The 16,203-nt window shown below is 47.3% G+C and overlaps 1 protein-coding gene across 3 annotated transcripts; it reads right to left on the bottom strand.

The window, feature by feature from the left end:
• Window positions 1-1,166: 1,166 nt before the first annotated feature.
• mtmr7b (myotubularin related protein 7b) lies at window positions 1,167-16,203 on the bottom strand. 3 transcript variants are annotated; one of them, XM_086210491.1, is made up of 14 exons: window positions 15,936-16,203; window positions 14,087-14,212; window positions 10,699-10,861; window positions 10,425-10,582; window positions 10,181-10,309; window positions 9,928-10,062; window positions 9,676-9,808; window positions 9,473-9,582; window positions 7,974-8,099; window positions 7,787-7,836; window positions 6,721-6,921; window positions 5,113-5,247; window positions 4,838-4,964; window positions 1,167-4,139 (listed from the first exon to the last, which is right to left on the bottom strand). In XM_086210491.1, exons 1-14 carry the CDS (start codon window positions 15,966-15,968, stop codon window positions 3,774-3,776), a joined length of 1,992 nt encoding a protein of 663 aa, XP_086066617.1. In that variant the 5' UTR covers window positions 15,969-16,203; the 3' UTR covers window positions 1,167-3,773. The 3 variants fall into 3 exon arrangements, with proteins under 3 accessions (XP_086066617.1, XP_086066618.1, XP_086066619.1); XM_086210493.1 differs by having other exon boundaries at window positions 3,922-4,139; window positions 4,792-4,964; XM_086210492.1 differs by lacking the exons at window positions 14,087-14,212; window positions 15,936-16,203 and adding an exon at window positions 12,945-13,067.

Genomic DNA, 16,203 nt, shown 5'->3' with positions numbered 1-16,203 from the left:
TTTAGGCCAATGAGATTCATGTGAATGCTGTTGAAATGCAGGTTTTGCTTTTCCTGTTATTTGCCATCAAAAAGCTAAAAGGCACTGGTAACGGTCCTCCTGGTTTACTGGGACGGGGTTCGATTCCCTGCAGTGTCCTGCTGATTGATGTGGCCGTCACCCTCACATTCATTTGTAAGAGTCGTCTAAAAACAAGATCTGATAATTCCTTCGGTTCTAAGAACGCCAGTCGTCATCATGGATGGATGTGTTGACGTCTCCACCCACATGTAAGCGTGGTGCACCTCTGCAGGTTCCGAGCTCCAAGCTGGCACGAGTCGGATGTGAAAGTGACTCAGAAGTTAAGGGTAAGTCAGAATGTTGAGTCCTGAATCAACAGGAAGTGCGTGGTGTTCGCCGTTTATCCATCCTGCTTATCTGCAGTCAAACAAAATCATTTTGAGACTTTCCGCACAGCAATCAAAATTTATTTGCTAAGAAAGCGGAAAGACGAGCTCACATTCATTTTTTTGTGTTGCAATGTGAAGAAAAAAGGCTTCGGTGTAAAGTTTTGTAGTGAATCAAAGTTCTTGATGTCTGTGAGGAAGTCCTGCTCTCGAAACCATCGTGTGTGACTGCATCGTGAAGACTGAACCAGCTGCAGCTGCTGATGCTGTCTGAGGTTCTGGAGCAGCGCTGAGTCAGTCTTCAGAGGAAAGGATGGCTCCATAACTTGGCAACACTGCCATCTAGTGGAGCTCAGTGGAACAGCACGTCTCTATCCTGGAGAAATGACCAGTTTTCTTCTTCTCATCACTTTTACATTTCAAATGTGTCAGAGCAGGGCGGCACGGTGGTGCAGTGGTTAGCACTGTTGCCCCACAGCAAGAAGGTTCCGGGTTCTGTGTGGAGAGACATCAAGAGGGACCAGGTTAATCCAGACTCTAAATAGACCGTAGGCGTGGCTGGGAGAGCCAATGGCTGTCTGTCTGTAGGTGTTGGCCCTGCCATGGACTGCCCACCTCTCACCTGAAGGCCACTGGGATAGCACCCCCCCCCCCCACACCCGCCGACCCTTAACAGGAATAAGCAGAAAGAAATGGATGGATGGATGGAATGAACAGAGCATTCAGTGTGTGGCTGTTTACCTTCAACAGTGCTTTTATTAAGTTATTGTTTACATCAATGGATACCGAGGAGACACACACACACACACACACACACACACACACACACACACACACACACACACACACACTACGAGCTGCAGTGAGCTGAACAAGCGTGATGAGACTCTCTTTTTCTCTTGAGAAAATCTACATGTGGACACGCATCACAGCACCCACCCAACAGCTGTGACACCCAGAGTTCCTCAAAGTAGGGTCTGGGGACTCCCAGGCGTCCGTGAGCAGCATGTGTGTGTGTGTGTGTGTGTGTGGGGGGGGGGGGGGGGGGGGGCTATTCAACTACATGTGAAAAGCTCCTGACAGTTGACATACGAGTCTCTGGAGACATGATTAAAAATGTAGTTCTATTCTTTGTTTTGTTTGTTCAGCTGCTGGTAATTGTACTCATTTACTCATTCCTTGTTTGCTTTCAGGTAATTTCTTGTCCATATTACACATGGCCTTATTTCCATGTTTTCTGGAAAAAAAATCAAATCAATTTACTGGGGGGGGGGGCAATAACAAATTAACAAAATATCCTGATGGGTATTTGTGAATGGATTTATCTGACTGGGTCAGATCGGTGGTGCTGGATCAGATTTCTGGTGTTACAATGCTTGTGAAGGGCGTCTGGCTGCAGCCTCCAGCTCCACGCGTCTGGATCAAACCCTGCTGGCTGAGGAACTGCAGCTCAAACCCCCGAACCAGCGCCTGCAATCAGACCTCTGCACGTTTGTTCTTGAATTAGAGGGGAACACCACACACGTATGAAGGATTTCCATCACAGCTCTTATTGTAGCTACAACACACTCACACACACACACACACACACACTGCTCATTACACAGAGTGACAAACTGAGGCCAGCTGACACGCCTTCAAACCTCTCTGCTGGCTTTTTTATGGTGGGAGTGTAAAAGGAAACCGATCACGTGATCAGACTCCAGCGTGTAAATTTGTGCGACAGCGTTTGAAAGACCTCTGGACTCCTGACTGGCGGAGGGTTGGCAGCCTTCTCACACAGACTAGAGTGGTGCTCAGTCTCATCCTGGAGATCCTGCTGCTGAAAACTGTTGTACAGTACGTTACAAATTATGGGAAAAAAATAAAAACAAATACAAATATTGCACAAAAAGACAAAAGAAAATAATGCAGTTCCAGCATTTGATGTAAACTTTGTTCCCATGTTGTTCTGTCCTCTTCTTCTCATTTGAACTACGTTACGTTCGATAAAGTTGAACCCCTAAGGACTAAATACAGTAAATACGCATGAATATGTACTTTTCTTTACTTGTTCCACTAAGACTTAAATATCTTTTTTTTTTTTAGCTCAGGACAAGGTACAATGTTTAATTTGACAGAAGCAGGATGCCCCGCTGTCGTCTCAGTGTTTCGACTACGTAACAAAACATTGCCTCTAGCAGCTTCACACCACATCAACACCTCACACTGTCCTCCTAGCGCTGAGCTCTGAGTCACCCTCAGCGGCTCGCTCCTGGCTGGCTTACACATGTCCAAGTCTCTCCCATCAAACATACCAAGACACTGAAGACATTGGATGTGTGTGTGTGCGAAGGTTCAAGGAACACACCTGCTCAATGGGACATAAACATACTGTCGATCCTCCCAGAGCCAGACGAGAGATAGACCCCGTCTCTTGGGAGACCCTCTGAGACCAGCTGACTGCTTGTTAGCTGAGCACAATGAATGGGAGTGGATGGGAAGTGTTAGCATGGCTAACGTAAGAGAGGATGAGGAGGATCAGGTTTCGACGAACCTAATCTATCTGAACCAGAATACACAGCGGAGGAGCGCAGCGCAGGTATGCTAACTAGCCCATACGCTACCGATCGTGCACTAAGCTAACTCAGTCTGGATCCCAGCTGCCTAACACAGCTCAGAGGAGAGAGAAGGATCCACCTGCTCGTCTGGCTCCCGGTATCATGACAAATCAGACTTTTCCCCTCAAAGCTGATGTTCTTTTACAGCATCGACTGATGCAGAATTCAAAATATGTTCAACAATGTGACGCTGCAACTATTCTGACAGTCGTCTTAATGCAGAAGGAAGACGTGACCTCCAGCTGTGTTTCAGTTACTTTCAGGTTTGTTTTGAAGTGATGTAGATGACTTCATACGATAAAGACGGACGCCAGGATGAATCTCCTGTGTATGCAGCTGCAGTGTGTTTGTTCTACTCCGTATCTCTACTATATTTCATGTTGCTTCCAGGAAATGTTTGTCCTCCTCCTAGTAGCAGTGCTTTCCTCAAACAAAGTAGAAATGACAGTAATGAAACAAATAAGCACTTTTGTAAAAAAAAAAAAAGAAGCCGCCTGTCCGGCTTTGAGCAGCAACAAAAATCAATGAAACACAGAAGGCAAACTGATCAGCAGCCAGCGCCGTTCCTCCCTACGTTACCCTGACTCCCTTTAAATCACGAGATAAACTGGGGCAGTAAACTAGAAAGCAAGAGATCAAATGCCGGCGCCTCTCAGTCGGTCAGTCAGTCGCCATCTTTGACTCGTCCTCGGCTCCCCTCCAGCTGTCTGAGTGCGTATCCCTGGGATCTACGAGGGACACGTCCTCTGCCACCTTCTGGCCTGCAGGTCAAACTCGATCGTTTCAGTCAGGCAGTGGTGAAGGCCGCATCCTCCGTGTCAGGGTCCTTGCCCTCATCCCCGCCGCTGGATGAGCGGCTGCTCAGGTCAGCCACGCCCGACTCCAGGTCGCTGTAGGCAGAGAAGTCCTCAGGGTCGAGATTCTTGAGATGGATAGGTAGGCTGAGAGGCAGGCTGAGGGCGGGGCCTTTCATCTGAGCCTTCTGATTGGCTGGTTCCAAGGTCCTGTGGTCCTGTGCAGGGCTGGTGATTGGGTCTGTGTACGTGGTGGGCGGGTCTGGCCCGTAGTGTCTCTGCTGCAGGCGGCTAGTCCTCCTCCGCAGAACCTCCATCTTCTGCCACGTGATTGGCTTTCCCGTCAGGGCTGCGATCCTCTGCAGGGGCGAGAGAAAACACGCTCGTTCCTCCATGCTCTTCAGACACATTCAATAACTAAATCATCATTTATGTGCTCCAAGGTCCCACTTGCACCAAAACTATTGGTCCCCATTACACGTTCCCAAGGGTACAAAGCTAACTTTAGAGGGAACCGCCCACACAGCAAGACTTCCCGGAACCTTCTTGCCTTGAGGCGCCAGTGCTGACCACTGCAACACCGTGCCACCTGCAGCAAGACTTGCTACCCCTAAATATATTTTATTCTCTGAAAGTAAATCTGTAGCTCTCTCCAACTTACTGTCGCTCATCTGAACCAAACTCCATGTGGAGAACCATCATTTCTAGGGTTGACTGTTTGTGTGTCTTGCAGAACTGCAGATCTGCATCACAATGTTGCTACTTTGGCATTCATTTTGATTTGTTTCTGAACGCGACAGTCAAGCAGATGCAGGTCTTGGACGTGGCTGTGAAGCCCATGAAATCTGAACTGACGACAGAAATTACATGTTCAGACTCGTCCCCTAGTTTGCGTGTGCTAGGAATGACTTCACGTGTTTCCTGCATGATTGTCAACCGGTCGTTTCTGTTCTCCGCTCTCAGAGGGGTGATGATGGTGGTGTCGTAACAGTGTCTTTGTGTGTTGTATGCCTTGTCTGGAGCCCGGGTGGTGGTGGGCGGTTCCTCCTGGCGCTACCTCCTGGTGATTGGTCAGCTCCTCCTCCAGCTGCTGGGACTCCTCCCTCACAGCGGACAGGAAGTCAGACGGCGACTGGCGAGGAGGCGTTGACTTCTCCACGTGATTGTAGAGACCCTTCCACATCCTGGAGAGACAGATGGAGAAGGACAGTGGTAGTGAAACCCTGAGAATGTTATTTTCATATATTTTTCTTGTATCTGCAGCCATCAAATCACATGCTTCAGTCCAGTCAAAGTGTATATGTTGCTGATACAAGTGCTGCAGTGACTCACTTGAAGCAGTAGGGGGTGGTGTTGGGTCTCAGCACACCCTGGCACTGGCTCAGCTCAGCGTTGTACAAAGGATTGATGAAGTCTGCTCTGTCCTTCCACAGCTGAGGCCACACGGAATGACTCCGCTCACAAAACCTGACGTCAACCAGCACACGTGCACATGCGCGCGCGCACACACACACACACACACACACGCACACACAAAATTTAAGCCTGAATGAGCGAGGGGAGGCGTCTTGTTTGGGCCTCTTTATTAAGTTTGTCAAACTAAAGTGACTCTACTGCCCTAAAACTGCTGGTGCGGTGCTGAATGGTCTGACGCCAGAGGCGCTGTGCTAATTAATTGATTACATATGGATCTTCTCCCGTGTCATTTATAGGCCACAGACTGGCGTGCGTTCTGTGCCTCACTACTAATTTGTAGAGGAACAGGAAAGTCCAGGGTTTTGCCTTTCAGGACAAATATCATGCAGCTACATTCACTGAAATGTCTGCTTGCACATAAAAACAGCAGAAAAATCCATGTCATTAAACTGAAATCAAGGACACAAACAAAAACAAAAATCAGCAGTTATCAAACATGACTTTTCTCAGTTGAGCTCAAACCCACACACAGGCTGTTAGGGACGGGAATCAAAAACTGGTTCTTGTTGAGAACCGGTTCCCAGTGTTTCAATTCCTTGGAATCCTTTGCCAGTTTTGCAAATGATTCCCTTATCGATTCCAGTGGGCATGAATGGCGTAGCTTGCATTAGCAAAGCAACATGCGTGGTGACGCCATTCACCAGTGCAGCCGTCGGGAAACATGGCGCCAAAGCAGTACAAACGCTCGAAAGTTAAGTTACAGTTTATGAGAAAGGACGGCAACAAGGCAACTTGCAAAGTGGATATTTCATCAAAGGGAGGAAGTACTTCCACTATGCAGGAACATTTGCACACACAGCCTGCGATCAAGTGGAATGAATGTCGCGTTTTCGATCCGCTCCGGAGTGAATCTCAACCCAGCAGCAGTGTTAGCGCGTCCTCTGCTGTTATCCGTTAAGCAGAAAGAAAATGGAATCGGAATCGTAAAAATCGTATCAGTTCCCATCCCTACAGGCAGGTATTTGTGAGGCAAATCTAATGACCGTTCAATAGTCTTGTGGCTTTATTCATCTGTTTAAAATACCACTTTTCTTCTTCTACGACTTCTTATGACAGTATGAACCTGAAACCCTGAAGTTGTGGATGTGAGGAAGCAGGCCTCTGACTGTTCACAGGAGCAGCAGGGTTAATTTCAAAGTTGATGTCACCAAATTAAACGCCATAGGACATCCACGATTTCTACAACGTGTGAATTGTGAAATTGTTGGGAAGTTTAAAACCAAAAACATAGAACTTGGATGTCTCTACCATCATAATTATTTTCATTGTGTCATGTTACATTTCACTCATAAGATCTCGAGACTTCGATATGGGCATGACATGATCTTTGATACCAACAATCCAGGGGCTATGGAACGAGATCTCAGCTCCATAAATAGGAACCTCTGCACCAACAGGGACGTACTTTGATGCACAGAGGAAGGTTCTGCTGTGAAAACACAGAGGCGTTTCTCTCCCTCCTACCTCAAATCCCTGCGTTCTTTCTGGCAGTTGCCCAGGAAGGTTCCATACTGGCAGGAGTAGACATGGGTGTGTATGGCGATGAGGAAGCGTTCATTATACTCAAAGGCACACGGAAACTGCTCAGACAGCTGCCACACACACTCCAAGAACTGGTCGATGACTGGTGACACCTCTTTGGGGTCCCCGTCCAGGTGGGCGTATCTGCGGGGCGACAACATCTTCCTTTTAAGTTGACAGAACCCGACTCTATTTTCAACTGCTGAAGGAGAAATAGATGTCACAGTTGTTTCTGTCCTCCCCCGAAGTGACGATTTAAAACACAGAACCAGCCTTTCTTGGACCAGTTCAGTATCTGGACTATCAGGAACCGTGGGCTTGAGAACTGCTCAATGGCAAGAAACAAAGGCATTTCTTCTGGAACTCCTCCTTGTTCTCCTGCTCTGGATCTCACACTACGCTGCGTACTCCTCCCTTCCCAGAGCAGCGCTACTTGCCTCTGGTGTTGCTGTATTCCAGGTCTGGACTCAGTCTCCAAGATGGAGAGCAACTGGGCTCCCTGCTGCACTGTAGCCTTGTTCAGCGTTAGTCAGTGACTGCGCTCTCTTGCTCCTCTCACATAAATGTGAATGGGGATCTCATGGACTCATAACTCACCCGTCTGACCCTCGCCACACAATCAGCATGGATGTTTCCTTTAACGGTTTACTGCTGTCAGGTATTAGATGTTTCCATGTACGCAGTCATGTCACTTCGGCAAATGCTGTGTAACATTTAAGCAGTAAAACCATAAACCGAAGCTGCAAACTGGACAGGTCAGAAGGGACCTCCAGAAGAAACTGACATCAACCTCGAGCTTGGAAAATGGATCTTTTTGTCTGCTACGGTTGACAGCTGCCTTCCTTCAAACTATGTCACTGACAAGTTAGGAACCTGGGCTAGCATGCGTCCTCATGAGTACGTGGTACCGGTCGATCCTGTCAGTACATGTGTGGTGGGAAAAAGGATTTTATCATTGTTTTATATTAATTTGTGTTTGTGTGTGTGTGTGTTGAAGTGAGTTACTTACCTGTGCGAAAACTTGTGTCCAAAGGAAACCCAGTCTCTCTCTATCAGCAGCTACATGAGAGGAGAGGAAGAGGAGCCAACAGTGTAGGACGGAGCTGGTTACAGGGACTGGACCATATGTGTGTGAGTGTACCATTGTCTCAGTGTGTGTGTGTGTGTGTGTGTGTGTGTGTGTGTGTGTGACTTACCATGAGTCCTTTGATGGTGCGGTAGTATGGGTCCAGCAGTATACTGGCTACTGAGCAGGCCTGGGCTGTCCTGTCCCAGCCATCTGAACAGTGGACCAACACACTGACCCCCTCATCCGCCACCGCCTGCACACAGACAGGAAGTGGTCAGTCAGACAAAAAGGAACCACACATACACTCTTTTTACGATACTTTTCAAAAATTGGCACCTAATTTACCCACAGTGCAGCATGAGCACAGACAGGATGGACAGATGTGGGTGCGTTATGCTGGCAGCATTCTACAGCCGAGGCTTTTTTACGTGTTCAAACTTGCAGTGCTCATTCCAGAATAATCGCATAGTTTAAACAGACTTAAAACACATTCTTTCATGTGGAGTCGCCAAGTAGCCTCACCCCCCTCTTCCCGATCGTGTATTTGACTCTAAGTAAATCATAAAGGAACATGTTCTCAAGCTGAGGATGTGAAACAAAATTAAACTCGTGAATGAGGTCAGAAATTATTTTCTCATCCACAACAAGAGCACCAGGATTAGCAGGTATATGGAGGTTGTTTTTTTTTTTACAGGTGCATAGCATACTTTGACAGGTTGACGTAGTACCCTTAGTACTGAAAAACAAAGCATTCGTGGTAGAGTCGGCCATTGTTATGATTTTATCAATATTTATACTGGTACTTATTGATATTATTCACACAACTCTCCATATTGGTATGAAAAAGACAGGGCACAAAAAGAGCTGCAGAGGCACTCATCAGGTCAGAGCGCTCGTTTACAGGCCCAATACGTCTCAGCTGACGTCCATCAGGACAGTACAAGAGCACAAGTCAGTATTTCTTCATACAGGACCAAATGACTACTAGTGTCAGCACACAAAACTCTTCATGTCGTTTAAAAAGACCCAAAAACTCCCGATGAACAAACACGTCTGCTACATCAGCAACGCAAAACTGACTTTTAACAGGCAGAAAAGAGACGACCCAGACGAGTTGGGGTGAGAGAGAGAGACAGATAGACAGACAGAAAGGTAGAGAGACAGAAAGGTAGAGAGACAGAAAGGTAGAGAGACTGACAGGCATGTATACGGAGACTGACAAAGAGAAAAATATGGTGGTGAGCAGGTGACAGTAGAAGTAGGAAAAAAGTAGAAAAATTAGCATCTTATTTCTGCATTCAGGGCAGTCCCCCTCCTGCAGGCCATTAGACAGAATGCAAGTGTCTGGCTCATCCGCCTCACATTTCTGGCTCAGACATTTGATCCACTGAATACACGAGGGATTCTACTGAGCTTAACGAAGCATTTACGTGTTTTTATAACATGTCCTTACTTAGGGTCCTCTGTTAATTAGTGAAACCCAATACATTTTACGTGGTAAAGAGATGAAATTATCATTTGTAGAGTGCTTTATAACCCCAAATTTCAATTTATGAAAATGATCATGATGAGATTGCGAATGTGTGTGTGTGTGCGCGCGCGCGCGTGTGTGAACTATATACGCACTTTGGCTATGAAGACCCCAGCATCTAGGATGGCTTTAATATGCTTGAGCCAGCCAGAGTTCTCCAGACCCCACAGGAAGTCAGTCATTGATGGAGCTCTCATTTCACCTACTGCAAGGATAAGAGAGAAGGAGATTTACACACACACACACACACACACACACACACACACACACACACACACACGCACGCACACTCCTTTACCATCAATGATTTTCTGCTGGCTGTTCCTCATCACATGAATGTTTTCGATGCCGATGAAATGCAGCTTGATGTTGGTGTAGTGGTCCTCGTTCTCGTAGCCTTTACCAGCTGCTCGGTTTGCCATGGCATTGAGCTGGACACACACACACACACACATCAGAGTATAGGAATATTACAACTCTTTGCTCTGTGTTCGTGTGTGTGTTTGTGTGTGTGTGTGTGTGTGTGTGTGTGTGTGTGTGTGTGTGTTACCTTGGGCCTGGTATCCACCACGTAGATGTAGTCACTTCCAGGGTTGGACTTCATCACGGCCTGCAGCATCATCTCATCCTCCTGACAGCGTCCACTGAAGCCTGATAGAGGCTGACTACACCGGCACACTGCTGCCTGGAGGGCCATCACAGTATCATATGATCGGGATTAGATGCAGGACTACTATATACTGATACTGACATAGTGCCTATATGTGTGTGTGTGTGTGTGTGTGTGTGTGTGTCATACTGACTAGTGTGTCCTGGTGGAAGTACGACAACGCGGGGAACCGCCCTCGACTCCTAAACCTTGAGCTGCCCACGATGATGGCGGGCGTGGCCGACTTTGGAACGAACAGCTCTGATGGGTACGTGTCACACACCTGGGAGAAGATGGACACACATGTCACCAACAGGGGGATCTGGTCAGACATGCGCAGTGTGTGACATTAAAGCTGAGGCTCACGAAATTATCATATAAATGATCCAACAACTGACCCTGTATTCACTGTTGGCCGCCGTGGTGACCCAGAGGTTATTGGGAACGCCCATCCTCTTGTAGTCCGCCATGAGATCCAAGAAGGTCCACGACTCTTCTCTCTCCTCCTTGTTCACATTGGGATTGAAGGACAGACAGTACAGCTCGCTGTACTTCTCTGTGGAGAAATGACTTGTTAACATACTGGAAAAAAAACCCAACAAACTTACACACGCTAGCAGCCACTCAAAGACACAGTGACTCAATCACACACACACACACACACACACACACCTGGTCGTGACATCCTGACCAATGAAGTGTGGACATCAAAACAGTCTCTCTCTTGGGGAATGAGAAGCTGGAAGACCCGGAAGTCCTTACAACGCAGGATCAGCTGACTTCCTGCAGGCGTGGTGGGCGGCCTCTCCACGCTGCTCACCATGCTGTGTAACACCTGGAACACACCTGTCCTATTACTCACAGAGGACATTCTAGAAGTCATCATCCATCCATCGTCATCTTCCGCTTATTCCTACACATTAAGGGTCGCGGGGGGGCTGGAGCCTATCCCAGCGTCAACGGGCGAGAGGCGGGGTTCACCCTGGACAGGTCGCCAGTCCATCGCAGGGCCAACATAGAGAGACAAACAACCATTCACACTCACATTCCCACCTACGGTCAATTTAGAGTATCAATCAGCCTAGTCCCCAATTGCATGTTTTTGGACTGTGGGAGGAAGCCGGAGTACCGGAGAGAACCCACACAGACACGGGGAGAACATGCAAACTCCACACAGAAAGATCCCGCGCCTGAGCCGGGACTCGAACCCGGAACCTTCTTGCTGTGAGGCCACAGTGCTGACCACTGCACCACCGTGCAGCCCTAGAAGTCATCATGCTAAACCAAATATTTACCCCATCATGTACTGACACCGTATCTACAGCTGACCTCCACTGGTGAACACACACACACACACACACACACACACACACACACACACACACACACACATACAGAGGTTTGCGTAGCTATCCTTATTAAGACATTCCATTGACTTCCATTCATGTGAATATCCTAACCCAAGCGCTAATCTTAATCCTAACCCTAACCAATTGATGCCTCACCTCAACCTCAAGCTAACTGCAGGTCACACCTTCAGTCTACCTTTGACCAGGTGTTCATGAATGAAGTTCTGCCGCATTAGGACCGGTCTTTGGTCCCCATGAGGACTAGGGGTCCTGATAAGGCTAGTGTTTGTACCAGAAAAGGTCTCCAAAAGATAACAAAAACCAAGTACACACAGACACACACACACATTTTTACTCTTCCTGGCTTTGTGTGAATACCAAATGAGGACTTTAACAGGAAGTATGACAGAAAGCACGATTGATCAGCACTAATAAAAACCCATGAAGTCCAGCACAGGCCACATCGTTGTGTAATCCATCTTGTGATTTAAAATGTCAACATCAGTTTGAGCAGATGGTTTGGGGTTTTTCTAACAGGAAGTGAATGCTGCCAGTAGAAGAACAGGAAAAGGAGGAAGTTGTCTAAACTGTTGTGTGTGTGAGTGTTTTTTTTTTTTGCCTTGACATAAGCCAAACTGCATTTGTCTTATAGGCTCCTGCTAATCCAGTGGACTCAGTCCGTCAGCGCCTGTTGGGTGTAAACTGACTCCAGTGGATGCTTCTGTTATCAGACCCGGGGGGGTGGGGGGGCGGCAGCCTCATCCACCTCCTGCAGGAGATTTGAAAGAGGAGAGGCTGGCGAGATTAAAAAACTTGCCATGAAAGGACTTCACTCTGCTTGACTTAAAGTTTGCATGGGTGTGACAGTGCGTGCCGCTGTGACTGTGTTAGTTCATGAGACGCTTCTGTCACCGATGCAACGTCCAATAACAATCCACCATATCGGATTAAGCCTCTCTTAGTAGAGAGCCGTCCGTGTGTTGATGGGATGTCTTCTGCATCTGCATCCAATCAGCCAAAGTGACGGGCATGTGTCTCCACTAAGTTCTTTCTCGGGTCGAGTATGGAAGGGAGGAGAGTCAGGATAAGGATTGTTTACCTCCGTGAGCCGAGTCAATCATCAACACTGACATACAGCGTTTCCCGTTTGTAAAGGTTTGTGCATTAACAACATGCTGGATACGACTGTGAATGCGCTGCATTGAAACTGCACTGCACTGAAAACTTAGTCGCTTTGTACAGAAAAGCATGTGAGATTTGGCCATGCGTTCAAAGTGCAGAGATCTACTTTGGGAAGGTTGTTTACAGGAAAAAGTTCTTTTTTTGTTTGTTTTCTTTTGCTGGCAGAAATACATCCTGTCATTTTTTTACTTCTTCTTTTACTATAGCATTTATAAATAATCACATATCAAAGCAAAATCATTGTAATTTTCAAAATTTGATGAACGTATAAAAGCTTTGATGACTGTTTTTATTCAGCAGTGCCACAATTTGTTATTAGAAATGCATGAGATGTGTCAAAAAAGACTCTCTATATCTGTTTGTTTTGGCTGGTGGATTCCCTCCTACCAGGCTGCACCAGTAGGTCCCTAAAGACTCTCCAGCTGGTCCAGAAAGCTGCTGCCCGCGTGTTGACTAGAACTAGTAGAAGAAACCGTGTCTCTCCTGTACTGGCTTCTCTGCATGGCTCCCTGTCAAATTCAGAACAGAATTCAAAATTCTTCTTCTAACATACAAAGTCCTCAACAGTCAGGCACCTTCATACCTGACAGAGCTCCTAGTCCCCTATGATCCAGCTAGAACCCTTCACTCCCAGGATGAGGGGTTACTGCTGGTTCCTAGAGTTCTAACAGTAGAATGGGAGCCAGAGCCTTCAGCTAACAGGCTCCCCTCCTGTGGAACCGTCTCCCAGTTTCAATCCGGGATGCAGGCACCCTCTCTACTTTAAGAGCAGACTTAAGACCTTCCTTTTTGATCAGGCTTATAGTTGGGCTGCTTAGGCTGGCCCTTAGATCTGCTGCTATAGGCTTAGACTGCCGGGGATCTCCCATGATGCACTGGGCTTCTCTCTACTCCTCTCTGTCCTCATATATTTGTCAAACATAAATCATACTCATACATATTTCTAACTCCTCTTCTTCTTCTCTCATCCCAGATCCTGGTGCTGCTGGAGGAGGCTGCAGACCTGAGGAGGCTCAAGCTACCACCTGTAGCTCCACCTGCTCATGTCCCTGTCTGTCCATCAGTCTCTTCCTTTCTCTTTCTCTTTATCTCTGTCCCTCTCTTTCCTTCTGCATATCTGTCTTCCTCCATTCTCTGTCTCTGTCTCTGCCCTGCTCTCCTGCTCTCTTTCCCCCCAACCGGTCAAAGCAGAAGGCCGTCCCCACTGATCCTGGATCTGCTCGACATTCCTGCCTGTTAAAAGGAAGGTTTTCTTCGCCGCTGTTGCAGGATGTGCTGCTGATGGAGAATTGTTGGGTGGAGGTTCATTGAAGGAGTGAGGTGCTGTACCTGCTCTACTTGCAAAGTGTCATGAGAGAACTTTGGTTGGGGTTTGACGCCATCTAAATAAAACTGACTTGGCTTGACTTGACTTGAAAGATATGGTAGGTGACATCTTGTGTAACCACAGAATCAGAGATTTGGCTGTTAACGTGCCCCCCCCCCCCCCCGGTATGTCAGAGGTCAAACGGCAGCCCCAGGCAGCTTACCCAGGTCTCCTTGCGAGTCTCAGGGTTGTTTTCCACAAACATGGTGTGTGTGGCAGAGAGGTAGAGAGTCCCAACGCTAGCCTTTCTCTGGCCAATTGACCGGTCCAGGAGACGCACATTTTCCACCTGATGGAAGCATGCGTGCGCGCACACACACACACACACACACATTCACCAGGAGTCAGAGTTGCTAACAGCTGGGCGGGACTCATCTGTGTCAAACAAGTATCAGTAAAGGTGATAGTGAAGTGTGTTTTTCCTCACACAGATGTTACTGAACAGGTGTTTTCTACAACAACAAACTCACTGGATGCAAAAGGTTGTTACCCACCACAATAAAAAAATGCATAAATAAAATAACAGAATACACTTAAAAAAAAAAACAGCTTAAATTATACCTCAGTAACCATCAGTAGCTCACTAACAGTATAGAAGCTCACTACAATGTTGAAGGAAGGTCAAGGTAATCAAAAATACGTTGTGATGATGGTTTGATCTAAAACCCCATTCACGTTATTGTTTTGTGTCCATCAGTCTCTCCTCCTTTCTCTCCCTCTTTATTATTTCCTTCTGTCTCTCTGTCTTCCTCCATTCTCTATCTTTGTCTCTGTCCATCAGTCTCTCTTCCTTTCTCTCTCTCTTTATCTCTGTCCCTCTCTTTCCTTCTGTCTCTCTGTCTTACTCCATTCTCTGTCTTTGTCTCTGCCCAGTTCTCCTGCTCTCTTTCCCCCCCACTGATCCTGGATCTGCTCCACCTTCCTGCATGGTAAAAGGAAGGTTTTGGTGGCTGCTGTTGCAGGATGTGCTTGCTGATGGAGAATTGTTGGGTGGAGGTTCATTGAAGGAGGGAGGTGCTGGACCTGCTCTACCAGTAAAGTGTCACTTTGGTTGTGGTTTGGCGCCGTACAAATAAAACTGCCTTGACTTGACTTGGTATAATAACAGGGAGACACATATATGGAACATACGTGTGTGTGTGAGTGTGAGTTGTATCTGGTGCTGCTGTGGGATGGTGACCTCTCACTGGCCTCCTGATGGTTGAGACGGAGATGGAACTTTAGTTTACCTAAGCCCTATTGTTATTGTCATGTTTATGAACTTTGGATGATACCCGGTTTACTACTATCGTTATTTTATTGTCTTTGTTATTATATATTTTCTGTTGGTTGGACCCCTGGAAGAGTAGCTGTTAACTCCTCCTGGTAAACCTAACACCGACCCGTAAGAGCTGCCTCTGCTGATGGGTCACTGTCGCCATCGGTTGGCCTTTCATTAATATACTGGAATGTGTTGGCTGAAGACAAAATTAATTATCAATCTTGACTAAATTTGTCAAGCTTATTGGCCAATATACTGATGTCAGATTTGTAATCACAAGTAAGTTTATCGGATTCCTGTATCAATGGGCAGCCGGTTCATGCCAAACTGACTCATGATCTGCCCGTAAACCCAGCTAGACTATGAAAAGGATGGGAGGCTTTGCCAGGCTGACAGACACAAGAAAACATGGTGGTTATCAGCACAATGCAACGTCATGCTTTGGCACATTTCCTTAGATTCACGATCCATGACTGATAAATAGGAACAAATTTCTATGTGGTAGCTGCAAGCGCTGCGCCAGCACCTGCGCCAATGGATTCAGCCGGCGCTCTCCATTGCAAAGTGAGTGAGTCCATTATCGGACATCGGACATCGGCCCCGGTGAGATGCTGCTGGGTAACGGTCCGGTGAGCGATGCGGAACGGAGACACACGGAGGAAGAAATGAAACGTCACACATTATGGCCACATCAGCACGGAAGAGATAGAGACTACCTGAGAAGACGACGCTGGAATGCAGTGAATGTTACCTTGGGCGTCCGGATGTGCTCCATCACTGACATCCAAAATGGTGGAGATGGAGACAGAGCGTATATCCTTTTTAGCGTCGGTGCTTATATTCCCCGTTTCCCTCCAACGGACGCTCTGTACTCTCCGTGGTTGCTTTTCCAGCTCCGTCCCGGAACATTTCCCATGACTCCCGCCTTCCTGTGTCCCGGGTGGTTTGGTTTAATTGGGGGAGAAGGTTTCTATTCGCCGTCTTCCGTTAACTGGTACCAAGCTAACCTCTGTCTCGAG

This window comes from Aulostomus chinensis, chromosome 8, assembly GCF_037954235.1.
Source record: "Aulostomus chinensis isolate RoL2024-O1b breed Wild chromosome 8, RoL_Achi_v1.0, whole genome shotgun sequence".
Classification (NCBI taxonomy): domain Eukaryota; kingdom Metazoa; phylum Chordata; class Actinopteri; order Syngnathiformes; family Aulostomidae; genus Aulostomus; species Aulostomus chinensis.
Note: the sequence above shows the minus strand (reverse complement) of the source record. Positions and strands in the feature narration are given on the sequence as shown.

Excerpts from the sequence above, each read along its gene's own strand:
- mtmr7b (XM_086210491.1), bottom strand. The coding sequence starts at position 15,968 with ATGTCAGTGATGGAGCACATCCGGACGCCCAAG. Across the intron at positions 10,862-14,086 it reads AGACTCGCAAGGAGACCTGG|GTGTTACACAGCATGGTGAG; the intron begins GTAAGCTGCCTG and ends GGTGTGTTCCAG. Across the intron at positions 4,965-5,112 it reads ACCACCCCCTACTGCTTCAA|GATGTGGAAGGGTCTCTACA; the intron begins GTGAGTCACTGC and ends CTGTCTCTCCAG.